The 23,224-nt window shown below is 45.7% G+C and overlaps 1 protein-coding gene across 1 annotated transcript in view; it reads left to right on the forward strand.

Moving 5' to 3' along the window:
- LOC129711986 (hemicentin-1-like) overlaps positions 1–23,224 on the forward strand; it is a 238,407-nt gene that overhangs the window by 47,609 nt on the left and 167,574 nt on the right. Inside the window, exons 10-18 of the mRNA XM_055660084.1 lie at positions 1,766–1,887; positions 3,103–3,375; positions 6,033–6,177; positions 9,541–9,668; positions 10,991–11,104; positions 12,458–12,616; positions 12,741–12,935; positions 14,357–14,452; positions 16,859–16,986. Coding sequence (XP_055516059.1) covers positions 1,766–1,887; positions 3,103–3,375; positions 6,033–6,177; positions 9,541–9,668; positions 10,991–11,104; positions 12,458–12,616; positions 12,741–12,935; positions 14,357–14,452; positions 16,859–16,986 — 1,360 coding nt within the window. The remainder of the gene's footprint in view (positions 1–1,765; positions 1,888–3,102; positions 3,376–6,032; positions 6,178–9,540; positions 9,669–10,990; positions 11,105–12,457; positions 12,617–12,740; positions 12,936–14,356; positions 14,453–16,858; positions 16,987–23,224) is intronic.

The raw sequence follows: 23,224 nt of genomic DNA on the forward strand, positions 1-23,224 counted from the left end.
TGAAAATTATGCAAAACAGTAACGATGAGATACGAGACAGGCCATTGTTAGCTGAGGCCTAGGTGAAAACGAGTTAAATACAATGAGACTCAACAAGGTGACTTTGAAGCTAGAACAACGACATGGGTGAGGGAGGGGCAGAGAGAGAGTGTTGCAAGGGTTACTTGAAGTTGGAGAAATCAATATTTATACCGCTGGGTTGTAGGCTGCCCAAGCAAAATTTGAGGTGCTGCTGTACTTGAGTTTGGCATGATTGGACGGGATGATCTGAGTTTTACACTGTACCTTAGTACATGTAACAATAGTAAACGTAAAGCTAAGTCAACTCCACCCAGATTCCTGGTGATTTTGACTGTCTCTGCCCTGTGGGGCTTGAGGCTTCATGGAGGCCTTCCCCCTGCCATGGCTGACATGGGGCGGTGATCCACATAACATTGTGTTGGGCAGCATATTGTCCACTGAGCCAAAGAGAGAGGAGATTGAGATCTTTGGTGACACGTCCTAGTCAGAGCCCCAGGGTTGGACAATGTGGGGAATAGTTTGCTTTGAAGGTCCTCGTCTCAGTTTACACTTTAAGGGGAACCGCTCTGCAACCAGCATTGACAGCATCCTCTCCGGCTGGTTCCAGTGTGGCCCTTGCGACAGAGGGAATGAGTGCTGGAGCCCTGGGTATTTCCGACAAGGAGTTAAAAGCAAGCAAAATGTTATACCACTGAAAATATCGAGTAACATTTACATGCTTGTGCCGTAGAACCTCAGGATATTTTGCAACAACACTATCAAATGAAGTCTAGGCATGGGGCCACTTGAGGAGGTTCTAGGGCAAATGGCCACCTGCTTGGTCATATGTAGGGGCATCTTCTGGTTGAGATGGGGTGGAGTGACCTCTGGAGCTCAGAGACCTTGGCAGCTGAGTCACACAGCACGGAATCAGGATCTTCAGCACAACTCGTCCACGCCAATCAAGATGCCCCATCTAATCTAGTGCCACGTTTGGTCCATATCCCCCTCAATCTTCCCAGGACACGGGAATCAAAATACTAGAGGGCACAGGTTAAAGGTGAGAGGGGATGAATTAATAGAAACCTGAGGGACAACTGTTTCCCCTATAGGGCGGTGGGTAAATGGAATGAACAGCCAGAGGAAGTTACAATAACATTGAAAAGACAATTGTATAGGTGCATGGATAGGAAAGGTTGAGAGGGATATGAGTCAAATGCAGGCAAATGGGACTCTCTTAGATGGAACATCATGATCGGTATGTGTGAGTTGGGCAGAAGAGCTTGTTTCCTTGCTGTATCTCCATGACCCTAACCCACATCCTCTATCTCCACACACAGATTTCCTTTTTTGGTCCTTACTGTTTTTGAGAAGCTCATCTTGTTCGTTAAGTACTAATGCACCAACGTCTTTGGATTTTCTTTATATTTCCGATATGAACCAAAACGTTTTTGACTTGCAGCAGATGAGTCAAGAGTGTTTAAATATCTTGAGTAATGGCCGTGGAACAATAAAATCCTTGCTAGCCGCAGTGTAACAGGCCCGTAAACTCAATAGCATACTGATAAATATACATTAATGACAATAATGCAAGGCAACTGCTATAGGTGAGGGAATAAATCTCCATTTAAACTCTGCAGCCTCAGTGAAAGATATTTTGCTTGACTTAAAAAACCGATGTTCCCACTGTTTGTGACGTGACAAGGTGCGTCCATGTGGAAGATGTGTTTCTCACACACACTAAATGTTCTACTTGTCATTTTAGAGATACTGTGAATACCACGTGGGAAATCCCTGGTGTTTCCGGATCTGATGAAGGGTTTTATGACTGTGTGGCGATCAGTAGCTCAGGCACGGGCATAGGCCGCCTCTACTTGGTTGTAACAGGTGAGTAGTTGTGGAAGGTTTTGATGTTGATAATGGCGGCAGATATTCAATGCTGAAAATGATATTTCAGCTTTTTCTGTAGTGATGGTGAATTTGAGAATGCTGTTTTCCTTTGACGAATGTTGTATGGTCCCCCTCTCCCTCCCTTGGAAATATACTACCACATTTTTCCTTTCCACTCTCCTAAGTGAAACTATACCGACATAATGGCTTGCTCCTGTACTGTAACACTCTACATGTGACAGGTGTGAGTCTGGTCCGATCTCTGTCTTGCTCGTCTCCGTTCTGTGAATCGCCCAGTTATTGCTCAGCGCTTCTTCAAAATGCATGTCAAACTCAAACGTGGCCTGACATGAATCCCTTTCTCTGTCGCTCACCTTCCTGCCACTAACGTTCCTCACTCTCCCCAAGGCACTAACATGCCTGAGCTCATTTTCAAACATGCCTTTCTTTACTTGTGATGCTGAACCATGAGTGCGTGTAGATCTTCACCACGAATCAACCAGTTAGGTTTTGTTTCAGGAAAATGGTTCGTGTTCAGGGAAGTCAATATTCCAGTACCTTCCACGTGCTTTGGATAAAGACTGCTTAACCCCTTGAACTAATTCCCTCATCTGTACGATCAGTAACCAGCTCCTTGTTCCTGAACTTGCTCCATACCTCTTATGTCTCTGGTTTGGTGAACCTAAATACCCCAACCTCAGATTAACTAAACGATCTACTGACCTAATATTGTCATTTTCAGAGACGCAGGTTCGGTCCTGACCTCGGGTGCTGTCTGTTTGCTTGTTCTCCCTGTGACCAAATGGGTTTCCTCCGGGTGCTCCGGTTTCCTCCCACTTCCAAAGACATGCGGATTTTTAGGTTAATTGGCCTCTATAAATTGTCCCTTGTATAGGGAGTGGATGAAAACATGGGATAACATAGAACTAGTGTGAACATGTGATCAATGGTCAGTGTGGGCCTGTTTCCATGCTGTACCACTAAACTCATCTGAACAGTCTGAACCTTTTTCCCAGAATGAAAATATCAAATACTAGAGGGTATAACATTAAGGGTAGAGGGGCATTTTGGACAAGTTTGTTTTCAACACAGAGGGTGCTGAATGCTTGGAATGTGCTGCTAGAGGTGGTGGTGGAAGCAGATACATTGTGGGCCCAAGGGCCTGTTCCTGTGCTGTACTGTTCCATGTTCTACATGAAACCATTTTTCTAGAACCACCTCCCAGTGTGGAGATCCCACGAAACATCACGGCATTCCCAGGGGACCAGGTGGTGCTGACATGTCGCGTGCTGGGAAGCATCCGCTATAACGTCACCTGGATGCGTGATGGGATCGAGCTGCAGTCCGACAACGAGAGAATTATTCCTCTGAAGAACTCATCCCTGGAATTTCGGGAGGTGTGGCCGGAGGATGCAGGCCGCTATGAATGTGTGGTGATCAATACGCATGGCTGGAGCAGAGCGTCTATCTGGCTGTTCATTCCCGGTAAGAATGGCTCTCTAATGGTATCCCTATCTCCACTGGGACAAACATTGGTGGCTTTCATATCCATGAGCACGAGACAGAGATGAGCAAACTAGCTTATTCTGTACATCGGGAACTTCCGCAAAAAGGTTGAAGAATATTGGTCTGGTTTTCCTTGGAGACTTTGAGATGATATTTGATATTAATATTGGCTTATTAATGTCACGTGAAAAATGTAAAGCTTTTGTTTGCAGATTATCTTATTAAATTAAATAGTACATTACATTTGGTTTATTATTGTACTGTATAATTGGTTTACTGGTTTGCATGCGATCCATTTGAATCACATTGTACCGTGCAATAGGTATAAAAATTTATTTTTATCATGAGTGAAATGAAAAGCTTTGGCTTGTGTACTATTCCATCAACTCACATTGCACTGTACATGAGTACACTCAAGCCATACACAAGTGCAACATGTAGTGCAAAGAAAAAAAATACCAGAGTGCAGAATATAGTGTTGCAGCATTGTAGCGTTAGTTACTGAGAAAAATTCCAACGAATGCAATGAGGTAGGTTGGAAGATCGGATGCACCCTAGTTTATGGGAAGAATGTTCAGGGTTTTACTGAGGGGTGGAAGTTGTTCCTGGTTGAAGGATTGAAGCAAATTAATGATTTCAGGAGAGTTAAGGAAATTGGCAGTGGTAACTCGGAGAAATTGCTTTTTTTCCCCTGGATGGACAAAATCAAATGAGTAGAACTTCAGACAAGGAAGGCGGAAGTTGGACACAATATTAGGCTAAACTGTTGTTTTGAATAAAAATGAAGATTTTGTGAGGTTTTTTTTTACCATTTCAGGAAGTGTTTGAAGGATATGTTGGCCAGTAGTTTGGTGGTGATGGATTAGCAGCCTTTCTGGGCTTCATCACCATTTCCATCTATTCTTCTTTTAATGGTGAATACTTGTTTTTGTCTCGTGCTGAGGTATTGATATAACCAGTGGAGGTGTATTTGGTGTATTTGAACCCCAGCGGAGGGACACTAACATCGCAGGTAGATAGTGTGGTGAAGAAGGCGTTTGGGATGCTGGCTTTCATCAGTCAGGTTATTGAATACCGAGGTCGGGATGTTATGTTACTGTTTCACAAGACGTCGATAAAGCCACACTCGGACTATTGCGTTCAGTTTTGGTCGTCCTGCTGCAGGATAAATACCATTCAGCTGGAAAGAGTGTAGAGAAAATTTACTGGAAAATTTCCAGGACTTGAGGGCCTGAGCTATAGGGAGAGGTTGGACAAGTTGGGATTTTATTCCTTGGAGCACAGGAGGCTTGAGGGGTGCTTTTATGGAGGTATATGAAATCACGAGGGGAATAGATAGGATGATTGCACAGAAACCTTTTTCCCAATGTAGGGCAATCAACATCTAGAGGTCAACAGGTTTAAGGTGAGCTTTAATAGGAACCTGAGGAGCAACATTTTCACACACAGAATGTTGAGTAGATGGAATGAGCTGCCAGAGAAAGCAGTCGAGGCAGTTACTATAACAACATTTAAAAGACATCTGGACAGGTACATGGATAGGAGTTTAGAGGGATATGGGCTAACTGTGCAAATGGGACGAGCTTAGATGGGACATCTTGGTTGGTAGGGATGAGTTGGGCCGAAGGGCCTGTTTCTCTGCTGCAAGACTCTGATGCTATGACATATAAAGCACCAATAATCCGAATGGGAAATAGAAATCTTAGAATAGAAATAGATCTTGCCTCAGCAAGATGTTCCATGTTTGACACACAACCAAGTGTACATCACCACAAAAGTTAAATAAAAGTAGAAAATTGCAAATGCTGGAAATGTGAATGAAAAACATAGCTCTGCATATCTAAGTCAGAATGGATGAGAAACCAAACTCCCCTATTAATTCCCGTTGGGAGATTCAGCCTCAATATTTAGACTCTCTTAGACGCTGGGGTGACCTTTGTAACTGTCCTGGATTTTATCTGGAGAGTGGTGGACCTCTTGGGTCAGGATGGCATGACGTTGCCCACCTCCCACTCAGCAGGCCTCTGACCGATTGAATAACATTAACACAATATTGTTGTGGAGTTCCTGACTATCTTTCCCTGTGCACTTGGCCATAGAAAGCCCGTGATAATGGGGAAACATTGGTTGCAACAGAGTGTGAATATAAGGTGCAATACAGCAATCATGGGAGTCAAATGGAAATAGGACCTTCAGGCAAACTAGTCCGTACTGACCAAGTTGCTCCATCCAAGCTAGTGTTATGTCCCCTCCTTTGCCCCCATCTCTCTAAACCTTTCCTATCCATGTATCTATCCAAATGTCTTTTAAATGTTGTTAATGTACCAGTCTCAACCTCTTTGTCTGGCAGCTCGTTCCATACACGCAGTTGCTCGAAATCTTAAATAGAAGCATAAAATGTTGGCAGACATTTAGCAGACATATAAGAAACTGTAAATGTTGGAATCTTGAACACAACACAAAGTGTCGGAGGAACTCAACGGGTCAGGCAGCATCTGTTGAGCGAATGTATGGGTCACATTTTGGGTTTGGGTTCGTCCTTGAAGATATCAGCGGTTCGGTAAACATTTCTGAGGGGGATTTTTGCATTGTGAATGGAGGCAGTCGTCATCAGGGCTTTGTGTCTTTGTGTGCAGAGGCTCCACGCGTCTCTGTGAATCCGAGAGCACAGAGCTTCACAAGAGGAGCAGAGGCCCGCATCAACTGCGTGGTAGAAGCCACTTATCCCGAGCCAGGAATGGCCTGGATCCGAGATGGTGTCTTTGTAACCAGCACTGACAGGTGAGGGAACTGTGTCTCATCTCATGAGGAGGTCTGATGAGCGATTAAATTCACCTGGGGTGATTGGCTGCGGTTTCAGTGGGGAATGGCACCTTGCTGGGAACATTGTCGTCCTCCTTATCTCAGTCTGGCTGGCAGTGGGAATGCTTGAATTGACTCGTTCAGGAAAGGAATAGCCTGGCAGCAGCTCATGCTGAGAGTGCCATAGACCTCGGCAAGATTAGCTCCTGTGTTGGGGAATGTGACCTATGAGAGTGAATACGAGTTGCCGAGAAAATTAACCATACTGCCAATTACTGCAGTAAGTGACACCATTAATATTGCAGGTGAGTGAGTTTCCCCATTTGTTTTAATATATTGGTGAGTTATGATCAGGCAGCCAAACTATCATAGAGTCATAGAGGTTTACTGCATAAAACAGGCCCTTCAGCCCACCTTGCCGGGCTGACCAAATCCTCATACTGGTGCATTATTCTCGTGAAACCCTTTCTGTTCATTAGGAAGGGTCTTGACCCCAAACGTCACCTATTCCTTTTCTCCAGAGACTCTACCAGACCCGCTGTGTTACTCCAGCATTTTGTGTCCACACTTTAGATTCATATATCTGTCCAAGTGACTTTCAGAGTTCGGTAATTGTATCTGTTTCTACTGCTTTCTCTGTCAGCTCATTCCAGATACTGACAGCCCTCTGAGTGAAAAAGTTACCCCTGAGATCCCTCTTAAATCCCCCCCCCCCCCCCCCCCTCACCTGAAGCCTCACCCTCTGGTTTTAGAGTGTTTGGGAAAAAGACTGCCATCTCATAATAATAATAATAATAATAATTTTATTTATAGAGCACTTTAAAAACAAACATAGCTGCAACAAAGTGCTGTACATCACTAATCATTGACAAAAAAGTTAATACACACCAAAAATAACAATCAAAAGAAATAGTGGGAAAAGACATGTAAAATAAAGAAACATCAAAAACACCACAAACAGAAGCAAAGCCTCAGGCATGGTCAAAAGCCAGGGAGTACAAATGCGTTTTAACACTCATCCTTGGTCTAATCTGCCTCACCCCTGCATGGAGGGAATACTGCAACACACAGTGGAAGCTGCGGGTGGTGGTGGACAGCGTTTCAACAAGCTATAAATCCTCCAGCTGACAATGCAGCCAACTAACAGTCACCGCAGAGATCATCTGTACATTCCGTCGACATTATCAGGCCCCGTCAAACAGAGGAAGTCATTAAGTCAGCCACCAGAGGAAAGGATCGATGCAAGTTGCTTCCAAAGATAACAAGGAAGCATTGCAACTCGTGCCAAGGGGCTTGGGAAGAACGAGATTCCTTTTATGGAATTGCTGTCAAGATTTGCATTGTCACACTGGCCCAGCACCAATGTATTAAATAGCAGATGAGAGGAAAGATTGGATTAGCCAAAGTTGTTTTCTTTGGAATGGAGGACACTGGGGGGGGAAGACGTGATTGAGGTGTCCATAATTCTGGAAGAGAGGAGATGGGAAGGACTGACTTCCGTTAGTTGTGGGCAAGGATTGAAAGTAGTTGGTAATAAGGTAAGAAGGGGGATGAGCTGTAAGGAGGCCTGCAACTCGCTACCAGGGCATGGAGGCGGTGGATGGGTACAGTCCTCTGGCTGGCAGATGGGGTTAGGCTGGGTGGTTCACTGTTGACTGGCATAGTCAGGACATGCTTCCTTCTACAGTGTAGTTTACAGATACAGCGTGGAAACAGGCCCCCCTCGACCCGCCAGGACCGCGCCAACTAGCGATCCCCGCATATTAACACTGTCCTACACACACTAGGGACATTTTTTACATTTATCAAGCCAATTTACCTACATACCTGTACGTCTTTGGAGTGTGGGAGGAAACCGAAGATCTCAGAGAAAACCCACACAGGTCACTGGGACAACGTACAAACTCCATACAGACAGCACCCGTAGTCAGGATCGAACCCTGGTCTCCTGCGCTGTAAGGCAGCAACTGTCCTGCTGCGCCACCATGTTCTCTGTAAATGTTCTCTGATTCTTATCTGTGTCACTGAGCAGAGATCACCACACGATATTCATCCAGAAAAGAGTTTTGACATCTGTCACGGACACAAAAAGCTGGAGTAACTCAGCGGGTCAGACAGTATGTCTGGAGAAAAGGAATAGGTTAGGGTTCCTTTTCTCCTGAGATACCGTCTGACCCGCTGAGTTACTCCAGCTACATTTGGGTCTATCTTCGGCTTAAACTAGCATCTGCAGTTCCTTCCTACACATTGACATCTGAAAGTTGGGTGAGATTTCCCTGCTTGAATCAATTGGCAACAAAGATCGGAAGTTTGAGAGGTACAAGAGCTCAGGGCATATTCAGGGATGAATATTATTCATAGTCATAGTGTCATAGAATCGTGCAGCATGGAAGGAGGCCCTTCGGCCTAACATATCCATGTCGACCAGGATATCCCAACTAGTTCCATTTTCTCATGTTTGGCCCGTATACCTATAAACCTTTCTAATCCGTACACCTGTCCAAATAACTTTTAAATGCTGCGATTGTACCTGCTCCAACTACTTTCTCGTTCCATATATCCACCTCCCTCTGTGTGGAAAAACTTGCCCCTCAGGTTTCTATTCATTCTTTCCCATCTCACATTAAACCTACTGTATGCCTTCTAGTTCTTGGTTCCCCTGTCCTGGGAAACATACTCTATGCATTCACCCACTCAGTCAGTGCTCATGCTTGTCTCCTGTAGTAGTAAATACTTCATCAGGATATAAGCAATATATTTCTATATTTGGGCATTCAATATATTACACTGATGTGATGTATCCACTTTGAAAAACTTCTGGAAGTCAGTCTAGATTACAAGATCAGAGGAGTATTATGGAAACATAAAAACATAGAAAATAGGTGCAGGAGTAGGACTTTAAGCCCTTCGAGCCAGCATTGCCATTCAATATCACATGGCTGATCACCCAAAACCGTTCCTGCTTTCTCTACATATCCCTTAATTCCGTTAGCTCTAAGAGCTAAATCTGACTCTCTCTTGAAAACATCCAGTGAATTGGCCTCCACTGCCTTCAGTGGCAGAAAATTCCACAGATTCACAACTCTCTGGGTGAAAAAAGGTTTTTCCTCATCTCAGTCCTAAATGGCCTACCCCTTATACTTAAACTGTGACCCCTGGTTCTGGACTCCTCCAACACCGGGAACAGTTTTCCTGCATTTAGCCTGTCCAATCCCATAAGAATTTTATATGTTTCTATAAGATCCTACACTGTATATGATAACTATACAGTATATAGTTTGACTGTTAAGCCTTCTGAATAAATAATTAACAATCAATATTCTGTGCAATTCCTTATCTCAGACTCTCCATCAGTGAACATGGTACTTTGATACTGAGAGACGCTGTCCCTGAAGATGCTGGGAGATATATCTGCCTTGCATCAAATATGGTTGGAACAGCCCAGGAGGAAGCAACCCTGATGTACACAGGTACTGAGGTCAAACAGGGGGTGGAGCAGGGATCGCAACTGTTGTTACATAGATATTGACAGGAGTGAGGGGGCCGTAAATGTCTGATTCAATGCTCTCTGTGTTCGACAGGAGGATGTTGCTTTAAGATTTTATAGTATCAATATGCATTGATCCCTTTATCTTTCTCTTGCATTTTTCTACTCTTTATCTACTCCTGCACCTAGTGTCTATTGTAATTATAATCCGTGGAGTGTTCAGGAAAGGGCCCACTGCTGTTTATTACTTAGATTATTGACCTGGATGACAATGTTTAGTTCAGTTTAGCGTATCGTCAAATATACTGAGGTACAGTGAAAAGCTTTTGTTGTGTGCTAACCAGTCAGCGGAAAGACAATACATAATTACGGGCCTGTCCCACCAGCATGCGATTGCATGCGTCTAGGGCGACCAAACGTGGTGGCTTGAGACATACGGCCTTGCGGGGCCGGTTCCAATTCCAACCGCGGAGGCGTTCCAACCGCGGAGGAGTTTTGCGGGTTGGTCCCGACATCATACTCACCAATCAGCTGGGCAGGAGCCGGGCCGGCTGAATTTGGCGTTGGGCAGTGACGTCATCACGCAACGCCACGCGTTAGGCGTACGCTGTCAAAATGCTGCGTATGGCGTCAAGACGCTGCGTACGGCCTCAATGCGGCTGCGGGCCGACAGGCCGTTGTCGCGTGGGATTTTCGGACAGTGCAAGATTTTTGGAGCCCCGCGCGATGTCGGGACCAGCCCCGCACAACTCCATGCGCCTCCGCCGATCGAAGTGGGACTGGCCCCGCGAGGCTGTACGCCTCAAGCGACCACGTTTGGTCGCGCTAGACGCATGCTATCGCATGCTGCTGGGACAGGCCCTTTACAGTGGAGCCATTTACAGATATATGGTAAAGGGAATAATGTTTAGTGCAAGATAAAAGTCCAGTAAATAGACAGTAGATAATAGGTAAAGTCCGATTAAAGATAGTGTGAGTGTCTTCCATGAGGTAGATAGTAGCTCAGGACTGCTCTCTAGTAGTTGATAGAATGGTTCACATTTGATGTAGTTACCATTGTTACAACATTTGCCGATGACACCAAGATTAATAGTGTATTGCACTGTGATGAAGGATATATAAGTTTACAACAAGATCTAGATCAGTTGTTGTAAGGGATGGCAAATGGAGTTTAACTCTGACAAGCATGAGGTGAGTCTACATCTCCCTAAAGCAGAATCATCTCAATATTTTTCATAGATATATCAGAGTGCAAGGAGGGATGTCTGGTTTTGTGTTCACGGCGTTGTTTTTGTGCCTTTGTAGAGATGCCCAGGATTGCTGTGCCGTATCCGGTGGTGCTCGCGGTGGTCACTGAGGTGGCACTGCTGGAATGTCAAGCCACCGGCATCCCTCAGCCCGAGGTCACGTGGTACAAAGGTACTTAGAATCTCCTAGAAGTCACATCACCTCTGTTGGTGGACTCAGCAGCATGTGTGTCACTGAAAATACAGCAGTTGTGTGCTGTGTGTAACTGGGTAGGGAGTCATAGAGCACGACAGCACAAGCACAGGCCCTTTGGCCCATCTTGTTCATGCCGATCAAGTTGGCCAAGTGGACTAGTCCCATTTGTTTGCTCTGAACCCTTCTTATCCATATATCTGTTCAAATATATATTACAAGTCGCAATTGTATCCACTTCTATAGCATCCTCTGGCAGCTTGTTCCAGATATGGACTATCATCTGAGTGAAAAAGTAGCCCCTGATTCCATCTTAAATATCTCCCCTCATCCTGTGCCCCATAGATTTAGAATCCTCAACCCTGGGAAATAGAGAGAGCATTCACTTTATCCATGCCCCTCATGATTTTGTACACCTCAATGAGGTCATCCCTCAACCTCCCATGTTCCAAAGAACAAAATCCCAGCCTATCCAACCTCTCCCTATAACTCAAGCCCACAAGCCTAAGTAACATCCTGGTGAGTCTCTTCTGCACCTTTTCCAAATTAATAACATCCTACCTGTTGCTGGGCAACCAGAACTGCACGCGGTACTCCAACTGCAATCCCATCAACAACTTGCACAGCTGTATCATGATGTGCCGATGTTGAATAAGGTAGTCATGCAAATAACAATCTCAGGGCTATCTAATTCAAATAGTGATGTTATGTAATGTCACAGGAAAGGGCCCACTGACCTGCCCACCGAGATATATCCCAGTGTTCAGGAAAATGATGAAGCTCATGTTAGTTGATCATGAGAAGATAAGGGAAAAGAAGCAAGAGTTGGCCATCCAATCCCTGGATGGAGCTGGATCTTCCCAATCCATAAGGTCTTGTCTTATCCTGTGACTGCATGAGCAGTGGATATAGTGTTGCTGAGGACAGTGGGAGCAGCACTGTTTTACCTGGGGTCAGGGGCGGAAAACCCGGGGGGGGGGGGGGGCAGAGGGGACACGTCCCCCCCATGTTTTGAGAGGTGGGCGACATCCCCGCCCACATCTTGTGTATGGCGTGCACAGCCTAAAGTTGTAGGACAACTTGTGATCTTATTTGATTGAGCACACGCCGGGTTGATTGCATTCGTCGAACTAGGTCGGACCACGTGAAGGTTGCAATCTCCCACCCCAGGATTCTGATCAGCCACAAAAAAAAATAATGCCTCTAGCTCAGGGCTTGCCATGGTAACAGCAGCAAGAACTGAATGATAGGGAGACAAATAACTTCACACCTTCATTCGCCAGGATGTTTTCTTGACTCGCATTAATGGTGTGATCACTGTGTCCTCAACAGGTGATTTGGAGATGACACTGGTCCCATTTGCAGAAATCCATCCCTTTCAAGGCACAATGATGATAATGGATGTGCAGGAGTTCGATGCAGGAGAATACACCTGTGTCGCAACGAATGAAGCAGGCAGCTCTGCTGCGGAGGTCATGCTAGATGTCGGCTGTAAGTTATCCTCCTCCAGTAATTATCGGCACAACGGTTCGGTGGCAATCTTTGGTGATGGTCACGATGGCGTTGCAGGTGATGCCATGCCGTCTCTGATGTAACCTCGCTTTCCGTTCCTCAGCTGTCCCTATGTTCTCCGAGGCTCCCTCTGACGTCTCTGTGGCCATTGGGAAAAACGTGACATTGCCGTGCAGTGCAGACGGATTCCCCACCCCACAGATCACTTGGCAACGACTGGATGGGCAGCCTATCTTCTCCAGATTGGATTCTATGAGCCTAGTTAGTCAACTGGAGACTGGCAGCTTGTTTATTGAGAGTAAGTAAAGTCTTACTTATTCACTTTAGTTTAGTTTTATTGTCACGTGTAGTGGGGTACAGTGAAAAGCTTTTTTTGGCATGCTACCCAGTCAGCAGAAAGACAATACATGATCATAATCGAGATTTACAATGCATAGACACATGAAAAGTGATTAACGTTTAGCACAAGGTGAAGCCAGCCAAGCCCAATCAAGGATAGTCCGAGCGTCACCAATGAGGTAGATAGCAGTTCAGCACTGCTCTCTGGTTGTGGTAGGATGATTCAGTTGTCTGATAACAGCTGGGAAGAAACTGTCCCTCAATCTGGAGGTGTGCGTTTTCACACCTCTATACCTTTTGCCTGATGGGAGAGGGGAGAAGAGGGAGTGGCCAGGGTGCGACTAGTCCTTGATTGTGCTGCTGGCCTTGCCGAGGCAGCGTGAGGTGTAGATGGAGTCAATAGAAGGGAGGTTGGTCTGTGTGATAGTCTGGGCTGCAAACACAATTCGCTGCGATTCATGCAGTGGGAGTGTTGCGGACAAGGCCATTGCATATTGCTCTTCCCTATTCACCTCTGCGAAGAGTTGCCCTTCATCAGTCAGTGAACTGAGACTAGAAGCCTGGGACGTTGGTGAGCGTGACTCCTGTGAAAGTCCGACCCCCACAGTAACTGTGAGATGGAGGCAGCTCACTACCAGTTTAGAGTGATTGGTTCGTACAGTGTGGGGACAGAGGGCAAGGAGGGGGGAGGGAGGGGGGGGGGGGGGGGGTGGGGGGGGGAGGGGGAGGGGGGGGGGGGAGGGAGGTGTATGGAGAATTTACCTAAAATACGGAATTCAATATTCATACCGCTGGGCTGTAATCTACCCAAGCAAAATATGAGGTGGTGTTCCTCACACCGCAGTGTTGTATTCTCTAATTTTAGGTAACTATGTGGTTACTATAATTATATACTATATAATATGCTGTAATTATATGGTGTAAGAAAGAACTGCAGATGTTGGTTTACACTGAAGATAGACACAAAATGCTGGAGTAACTCAGCGGAACAGGCAGCACCCTCGGAGAGAAGGCATGGGTGACGTTTCGGGTTGAGACCCTTCTTTATTATATATAATATAATTATATGTAGTTTGTTATAAAGGTAGCAGTGTCCCATTACACATCCCAATAGCCTCACATTAAGTTTATCACAAGCTATGCTGTGGTGCTCGCCATCCCAGCTGGTGCTGGACTTAAGATTGACACAAAAAGCTGGAGTAACTAAGGAGAGAAGGAATGGGTGACTGACCTGAAATGTCACGCACTCTCTCCAGAGATGCTGCCTGTCCCGCTGGGTTACTCCAGCTTTTTGTTTCTATCTTCGGTTTAAACCAACATCTGCAGTCACTTCCCTACACACGTGGTGTTGGACTTATGCCTGCTCGTTCCTGCTTGCAGATGTGTGGTTGGATGATGAAGCCAGGTATGTCTGTGAGGCGCAGAACCAGTTTGGAGCGATCCGTGTGGAGGTGGCACTGACCGTCACTGGTCTTGGTGAGTCCGGGAATGTGAGAGCAGAGGAGGGAAGAGTACAGCCCGTTAATTTAGTTCGGAGATGCGTCGTGAAAACAAGCCCGTCGGCCCACCAAGTCCACGCTGAACAGCGATCCCCGCACGTTAACACCATCCTACACACACTGGGGTCAATTTACACTTACACCAAGCCAATAAATCCACAACCGTGTACGTCTTTGGAGTGTGGGAGGAAACCGAAGATATAACCATATAACCATATAACCATATAACAATTACAGCACGGAAACAGGCCATCTCGGCCCTACAAGTCCGTGCCAAACAAATTTTTTTTTCCCCTTAGTCCCACCTGCCTACACTCGTACCATAACCCTCCATTCCCTTCTCATCCGGACAGCTCTCCGGACAAAACCACGCACGTCACAGGGAGAACGTACAAACTCCGTACAGATAAGCATCCGTAGTCAGGATTGAACCCGGGTCTGTGGCGCTGTAAGGCAGTAACCTTACCCGCTGCACCACTGTGCTTTGTTGTCTTGTCCCACCACAAGAATGACCTGAACCAATGAAGATAGATATAAAGAAGGCCAGCTTTCACACCGGATAAACCAGCCCAGTAAATCTGTACTTAACTTTTCTGTCTTTTCCATTCGCTCCAGTAAATGCAAAGGATGAGTATTTAAATTCCTGCAGAATTCTGGTGGGGGAGCCACATATCTAAGGGATGACCGAAGGGAACATAGAGAAAGTACAGCACAGGAACAGGCCCTTCGCTCACGATGGCCTGTGCTGAACATGACACTAAAATCAATGAATCTCCCCTGCTTGCTTATCATCCATATACCTTCCTTCCATGCATATCCATGGGCTTATCTATTGAATAGATTGAATGGCGGGGTAGACTTGATGGGCCAAATGGTCGTATTCTGCTCCTAGAGCTTATGAATGAATGAATGAATACTTTATGACAAGTCACAGTAACATTATTTGCTTGCTTACCCAAGGTATGCAAATAGTCGCCCATAAGGGGCGCTTACAGTTACAAAGTACCCCCGCTCCTGGTATCCTTTGTTCTCCCCCTCCCCCCCTCACAACGGTCCCCCCACGTGGGGTCTTCCTTTGTTGCTTCCCCCGGCAGCGGCGCCCTCACTTCCACGTGGTCCGTCCTTGTCCGTCACGTCGGCGCCTCCTCCGACCGCCGCGCCGGCCTCTCGACTATCGCCGCCGGATCCTCTCAGTGGCGCCGGCCCCAGCACCAGCCTCGGGCTCCGTCACCCCAGGGGCCGTCGGCCGTGGGGTTTGTCGACTTATGAAAACAACCGGCCAGTGAGGCTCACGCTTTTACACTGGGGTCTCCTGAACCGTGAGGCCTGGTGTGGAGAATTTGACCATCCCGGCTCCAGTCTGAGGTGAAGTCTAGACTGCTCACTCACAGCATGCACGGATTATTCTCAATGAACTGTACTCCCTCGCTGATCCACACACAACTGTCGCTATGGTACGGGCACTGGGGTTATTTAGTTGAGCAAAATCTCAGATGTCTCTGGCCTAGAATAGTTAGTTTTATCTTTCTGCAATATGTTATGTCCTTGCAGCTGTACAGTCTGTGGCCTCATGATTTACTGGGTCTTACAAGTGAGCAATATTATATTCCTAGGCACCTGATTGTTTTTTCTCGGCGAGGTCTGCTTGCTCGGTGAATGCTATTAGCAGACAACTCTGTTTTAGCCGAGAAGGCTACAACCCTCACACTGCAACGTGGGACCAAGGAGACATTTCTAATCACAATGTTTTTGGGTTAAAAGAATAAAGAAATAGGTTCTCATTCATTCACTTGACTAAAGTGCCCTGTTATTAAGCTCTGTCTTCAATAACCTTGATTGCATCTAGTTCTGTGGAGTGGACTGACACAAAGCTGCTCTGAGAAGTGGGGACCATAGGAAAGAGGTTCCAGTGTGAGCATTCAGACATGAGTAAAATATATTTTAGTTTAGTTTAGAGATACAGCGCGGAAACAGGCCCTTCGGCCCACCAAGTCCCCACTGACCAGCGACCCCACACACTAACCCTATCCCACACAATCTAGGGACAATTTACATTGATACCAAGCCAATGAAACCTGTACGTCTTTGGAGTGTGGGAGGAAACCAAAGATCTCGGGGGGAAAAAAACCCACCTGGTAACCGGGAGAATGTACAAACTCCGTACAGACAGCACCCATAGTCAGGATCGAACCCGGCTCTCTGATGCTGTAAGACAGCAACTCTACCACTGCCCCATCGTTCCACCCTAATTCTGTTTCCTACCTGGGGGTGGGTGATCGAATTTGCTGGTGAAACCCGTTTAATCGGTTGTGACGTTCTGAATTGATTATGTTACGAATGCAAATACAAAATGTATCACTTCGCATCCTGTTTCCGTTTCAAGTTGCCCCTGAAGTGGTGGAAAGTGCCCCAGCTGTCAGCGTGCTGGAGGGCCGATCGCTAACGCTGCCCTGTGTGATCCTGGCTGGCAATCCCTACCCCGAGCGCTACTGGTTGAAAGACAACAAAATGGTGAGTTTGTTCTGGGAGGCAGTTCGAGCCCAAGTTGAGTTGATGACCCTCTGCACAATTTTGGTGCGGTGTAGTGAAGAATCTTGCTGGCAGCAGCGTTGCAGATATGGGAACTGTGGACTGTATTCATGTATCGACTTATCTTTGACTGGATAGCAAACAGACAAAAAAACTCTTCACTGTGCCTCAGTATACATGCCAATAATAAACTAAACTAAACTTAGACAAACACACACAAAAGTAAGTCATACATAAATTGCACGTTATATTCTAAAAAACAAGACATAAGTGGAGAAAATAATTTTATTTTTCTTAAAGCCCATGGAGGTGCAAGAGATGGTTTGTAGTGTGACAAAGGTGCTGGAGAAACTCAGCGGGTGCAGCAGCATCTATGGAGCGAAGGAAATAGGCGTTGCCTATTTCCTTCGCTCCATAGATGCTGCTGCACCCGCTGAGTTTCTCCAGCACTTTTATCTACCTTCGATTTTCCAGCATCTGCGGTTCCTTCTTAAACAAATGGTTTGTAGTGTTCTGTAGTTGGGGTCAGATTAGGGTTGTGCAGGGTGGATCAGGAAAGTTGCCGTTCGTGATCCTGGTGGTACGTCGGGACGACGGGCCTCTGTACCTCCCACGTGACTGTGGCGGTGAGAAGAGGGCACGAGCCGGATGGTGTGAATCCTTGATGATAGATTATGCCGTCCTCTTCAGGCAGAGCCTTGTGTAAATGCTGTTGATGGTGGGGAGGGCTGTGCACCTGATGGTCCGGGCAGAGTCCACCACTCCCCGCAGCATCTTCTATTACAATCATCGGCTCTGACCTCCCTCCCATTGAGGGGATCTATCGCAGTCGCTGCCTCAAAAAGGCTGGCAGTATGATCAAAGGCCACACACTCATCTCCCCGCTACCTTCAGGTAGAAGGTACAGGAGCCTGAAGACTGCAACGACCAGGTTCAGGAATAGCTACTCCCGCACAGCCATCAGGCTATTAAACCTGGCTCGGACAAAACTCTGAACATTAATAGCCCATAATCTGTTATTTGCACTTTATCAGTTTATTTATTCATGTGTGTATATATTTATATAATGGTATATGTAATATACTATTACCATTACTATTATGTAAAAGAATATGTGTGTTATGATTGTGTTTATAATTTGTTTGATTGTTTTGTTGTTTGTCTTTTGCACAAAAGTCCGCGAGCATTGCCACTTTCATTTCACTGCACATCTCGTATGTGTATGTGACAAATAAACTTGACTTGACTTGACTTGATATGGACACACTGATCTGTTCTGTATTCATGCCTACTATGTTCTGTTGTACTGAAGCAAAGCAAGAATTTCATTGTTCTGTCAGGGACACATGACAATAAACTCTCTTGAATCTTGAATCAATTGCAGAGCATTGGAATCGTTGTACCAGGCCATGATGCAACTGTTCACAACACTGTCTGCAGTACATCTGGCAGCTCTTTAGACCCAAGAGAGTCATGAGTGTTTAATTGTCACCTGTACCAGGACCAGAACAATGAAATTCTTGCTGCAATTTACAGGCCCATTAACGCAATAACACACAGATAAATATACAATGAGTAAATGATTGGTTATTTGAGGTAAACCAGGTCAAGATAGTGCAAGTCATGGTATGCAGTGCAAAGTCCATAGTAATTTCAGCACGGAGGTTAGAGTTATGCAGGATGGCACAAGGGCCTGTTGGTCATGTTTGCCCATAGCCCCAGTTATTAAATTCAATTTGCCAGCTACTGAAACTACATCATATGTGTGGCTCGAGAAGGGAAATGTTTTAGTTAGTTCCAGATTAGTGATGAGCATCGCTGCTCGGAAACATTCAACATGCAGGTCATGTGAGGACGTTTATGGGCGTGGCTTCTTGGCAACAGATGACTTGTTAAATCACGTATTCAGGGAAGTGGATCAGAGTGAAAGGGGAACACATAGACTCCTGACAGAGCTTGATGGACCAGATGCAGGGAAGGTGTGTCCTTTGGCCGGAGCTCAGAAGTGAGGGGATGCAATCTCGGGATATGGGGTAGGGGATTTAAGACTGAGATGAGCTGAGTGATTGTGTAATTCTCTACCCTAGAAGATGGAGGAGTAAAAGCCATTGAGTATATTTTGGTCGTAGATCGACACAAAATGCTGGAGTAACCCAGCGGGACAGGCAGCATCTCTGGAGAGAAGGAATGGGTGACGTTTCGGGTTGAGACCCCTCTTCATGCTTGCGACAAAGGCAAAGCAGTTATAATGGGTGACTTCAATCTACATATAGATTGGGTGAATCAAACTGGCAGGGGTGCTGAGGAAGAGGATTTCTTGGAATGTATACGGGATAGTTATCTAAACCAACATGTAGAGGAACCAACGAGAGAGCTGGCTATTTTAGACTGGGTATTGAGTAATGAGGAAGGGTTAGTTAGTAGTCTTGTTGTGCGTGGCCCCTTGGGCAAGAGTGACCATAATATGGTTGAGTTCTTCATTAGGATGGAGAGTGACATTATTAATTCAGAAACAATGGTTTTGAACTTAAAGAAAGGTAACTTTGAGGGTATGAGACGTGAATTGGCCAAGATTGACTGGCAATTAATTCTAAAAGGGTTGACGGTGGATATGCAATGGAAGGCATTTAAAGACTGCATGGATGAACTACAAAAATTGTTCATCCCAGTTTGGCAAAAGAATAAATCAGGGAAGGTAGTGCATCCATGGATAACAAGGGAAATCAGGGATAGTATCAAAGCAAAGGATGATGCGTACAAACTAGCCAGAAAAAGCAGCATACCGGAGGACTGGGAGAAATTCAGAGACCAGCAGAGGAGGACAAAGGGCTTAATTAGAAAAGGAAAAATGGATTATGAAAGAAAACTGGCAGTGAACATAAAAACTGACTGCAAAAGTTTTTATAGATATGTGAAAAGAAAGAGATTAGTTAAAACAAATGTAGGTCCCTTGCAGTCAGAAACAGGTGAGTTGATCATGGGGAACCAGGATATGGCGGACCAATTGAATAACTACTTTGGTTCCGTCGTCACTAAGGAAGACATAAATGATCTGCCGGAAATAGCGGGGACCGGGGGTCAAAGGAGGTGGAGGAACTGAGTGAAATCCAGGTTAGTCGGGAAGTGGTGTTGGGTAAATTGAATGGATTAAAGGCCGATAAATCCCCAGGGCCAGATAGGCTGCATCCCAGAGTACTTAAGGAAGTAGCTCCAGAAATAGTGGATGCATTAGTAATAATCTTTCAAAACTCTTTAGATTCTGGAGTAGTTCCAGAGGATTGGCGGGTAGCAAACGTAAACCCACTTTTTAAGAAGGGAGGGAGAGAGAAAACGGGGAATTACAGACCAGTTAGCCTAACATCGGTAGTGGGGAAACTGCTAGAGTCAGTTATTAAAGATGGGATAGCAGCACATTTAGAAAGTGGTGAAATCATTGGACAAAGTCAGCATGGATTTACGAAAGGTAAATCATGTCTGACGAATCTTATAGAATTTTTCGAGGATGTAACTAGTAGCGTGGATAGGGGAGAACCAGTGGATGTGGTGTATCTGGACTTCCAGAAGGCTTTCGACAAGGTCCCACATAAGAGATTAGTATACAAACTTAAAGCACATGGCATTGGGGGTTCAGTATTGATGTGGATAGAGAACTGGCTGGCAAACAGGAAGCAAAGAGTAGGAGTAAACGGGTCCTTTTCACAATGGCAGGCAGTGACTAGTGGGGTACCGCAAGGCTCAGTACTGGGACCCCAGCTATTTACAATATATATTAATGATCTGGATGAGGGAATTGAAGGCAATATCTCCAAGTTTGCGGATGACACTAAGCTGGGGGGGCAGTGTTAGGTGTGAGGAGGATGCTAGGAGACTGCAAGGTGACTTGGATAGGCTGGGTGAGTGGGCAAATGTTTGGCAGATGCAGTTTAATGTGGATAAATGTGAGGTTATCCATTTTGGTGGCAAAAACGGGAAAGCAGATTATTATCTAAACGGTGGCCGATTGGGAAAGGGGGAGATGCAGCGAGACCTGGGTGTCATGGTACACCAGTCATTGAAGGTAGGCATGCAGGTGCAGCAGGCAGTAAAGAAAGCGAATGGCATGTTGGCTTTCATAGCAAGAGGATTTGAGTATAGGAGCAGGGAGGTTCTACTGCAGTTGTATAGGGTCTTGGTGAGACCACACCTGGAGTATTGCGTGCAGTTTTGGTCTCCAAATCTGAGGAAGGACATTATTGCCATAGAGGGAGTGCAGAGAAGGTTCACCAGACTGATCCTGGGATGTCAGGACTGTCTTATGAAGAAAGACTGGATAGACTTGGTTTATGACTCTCTAGAGTTTAGGAGATTGAGAGGGGATTTATAGAAACTTACAAAATTCTTAAGGGGTTGGACAGGCTAGATGCAGGAAGATTGTTTCCGATGTTGGGGAAGTCCAGGACAAGGGGTCACAGCTTAAGGATAAGGGGGAAATCCTTTAAAACCGAGATGAGGAGAACTTTTTTTCACACAGAGAGTGGTGAATCTCTGGAACTCTCTGCCACAGAGGGTAGTTGAGGCCAGTTCATTGGCTATATTTAAGAGGGAGTTAGATGTGGCCCTTGTGGCCAAGGGGATCAGAGGGTATGGAGAAAAGGCAGGTACGGGATACTGAGTTGGATGATCAGCCATGATCATATTAAATGGCGGTGCAGGCTCGAAGGGCCGAATGGCCTACTCCTGCACCTAATTTCTATGTTTCTATGTTTCTATGTTTCAGACTGAAACCAGCATCAGCATTTCTTTCCTACACACAAGTATATTTTGGAGATTGGCAAATGGTTTATTATTATTGTCATGTGTACTAAGGTACAAGGTCCCAGAAACATAGAAAATAGGTGCAGCAGGAGGCCATTCGGCCCTTCGAGCCAGCACCACCATTCATTGTGATCATGGCTGATCTTCCCCTATCAATAACCCGTGCCTGCCTTCTCCCCATATCCCTTGACGCCACTGGCCCCTAGAGCTCTTAAACCCATCCAGTGACTTGGCCTCCACTGCCCTCTCTGGCAGGGAATTCCATAAATTCACAACTCTCTGGGTGAAAAGGTTTTTTCTCACCTCAGTCTTAAATGACCTCCCCTTTGTTCTAAGACTGTGGCCCCTGGTTCTGGACTCGTCCAACATTGGGAACATTTTTCCTGCATCTAGCTTGTCCAGTCCTTTTATAATTTTTAATTCCTGACACAAAACGTCGCCTATCCTTGTTCTCCAGAGATGCTGCCTTGACCCGCTGAGTTACTCCAGCACTTTGTGTCATGTTTTGCAAAGCAGCACCTGCAGTTCTTGTATCTACAGCGAAAGGCTTTTGTTTCTGTGCTATCTAGTCAAATCAAATCATACTATCGTGAGTCCTCCACAACAGATGGGGAGGAGTAAAATTGTAGAAGAAGGTGGATAATAATAATAATAATAATAGATGGGATTTATATAGCGCCTTTCTAGATACTCAAGGCGCTTTACATCGCATTATTCACTCGCTCCTCAGTCACACACGGTGGTGGTGAGCTACTTCTGTAGCCACAGCTGCCCTGGGGCAGACTGACGGAAGCGTGGCTGCTAATCTGCGCCTATGGCCCCTCCGACCACCACCAGTCACTCGCACACATTCACACACAGGCAAAGGTGGGTGAAGTGTCTTGCCCAAGGACACAATGACAGTATGCACTCCAAGCGGGATTCGAACCGGCTACCTTCCGGTCGCCAGCCGAACACTTAGCCCATTGTGCCACCTTCGCCAGATAGACACAAAAGGCACCAGGGGATAAGGGGAGAGAGTCGTCATGTGCTATTGAGATAGATGATCAGCTCTTGAATGGCGGGGTAAACTTTAAGGGACAAATGGCCAACTACGTTTCTACGTTTCTCTGCGTCAGAAGAGTGAGCAGTTTAAGAGGGAACAAAAGCAGAAGGCAAGGGAGACCTGGAAACAAAACAAGAAACTGGGTCCTACATTACTGAGCGTGCCTGAGAGATGTGATTCCGCTGTGCAGTGCTTTTATTTTGTAGACAAAAAGGTGCCGGGATGCATATTGTTCCTTGCTGTTGGTGACTATGATGGATTGTCACCCTATTAATTGCCTAAGCTGTTAAACGGCCCAACCGTCAAATTTAATTGATAAAATTTATTTTTTAACCTTTAGTAATCTTTATCTGATATTAAACATTTAAAAAATTATTTTTT

The sequence above is a fragment of the Leucoraja erinacea genome, chromosome 31, assembly GCF_028641065.1.
Source record: "Leucoraja erinacea ecotype New England chromosome 31, Leri_hhj_1, whole genome shotgun sequence".
NCBI classification, from domain to species: Eukaryota; Metazoa; Chordata; class Chondrichthyes; order Rajiformes; family Rajidae; genus Leucoraja; species Leucoraja erinaceus.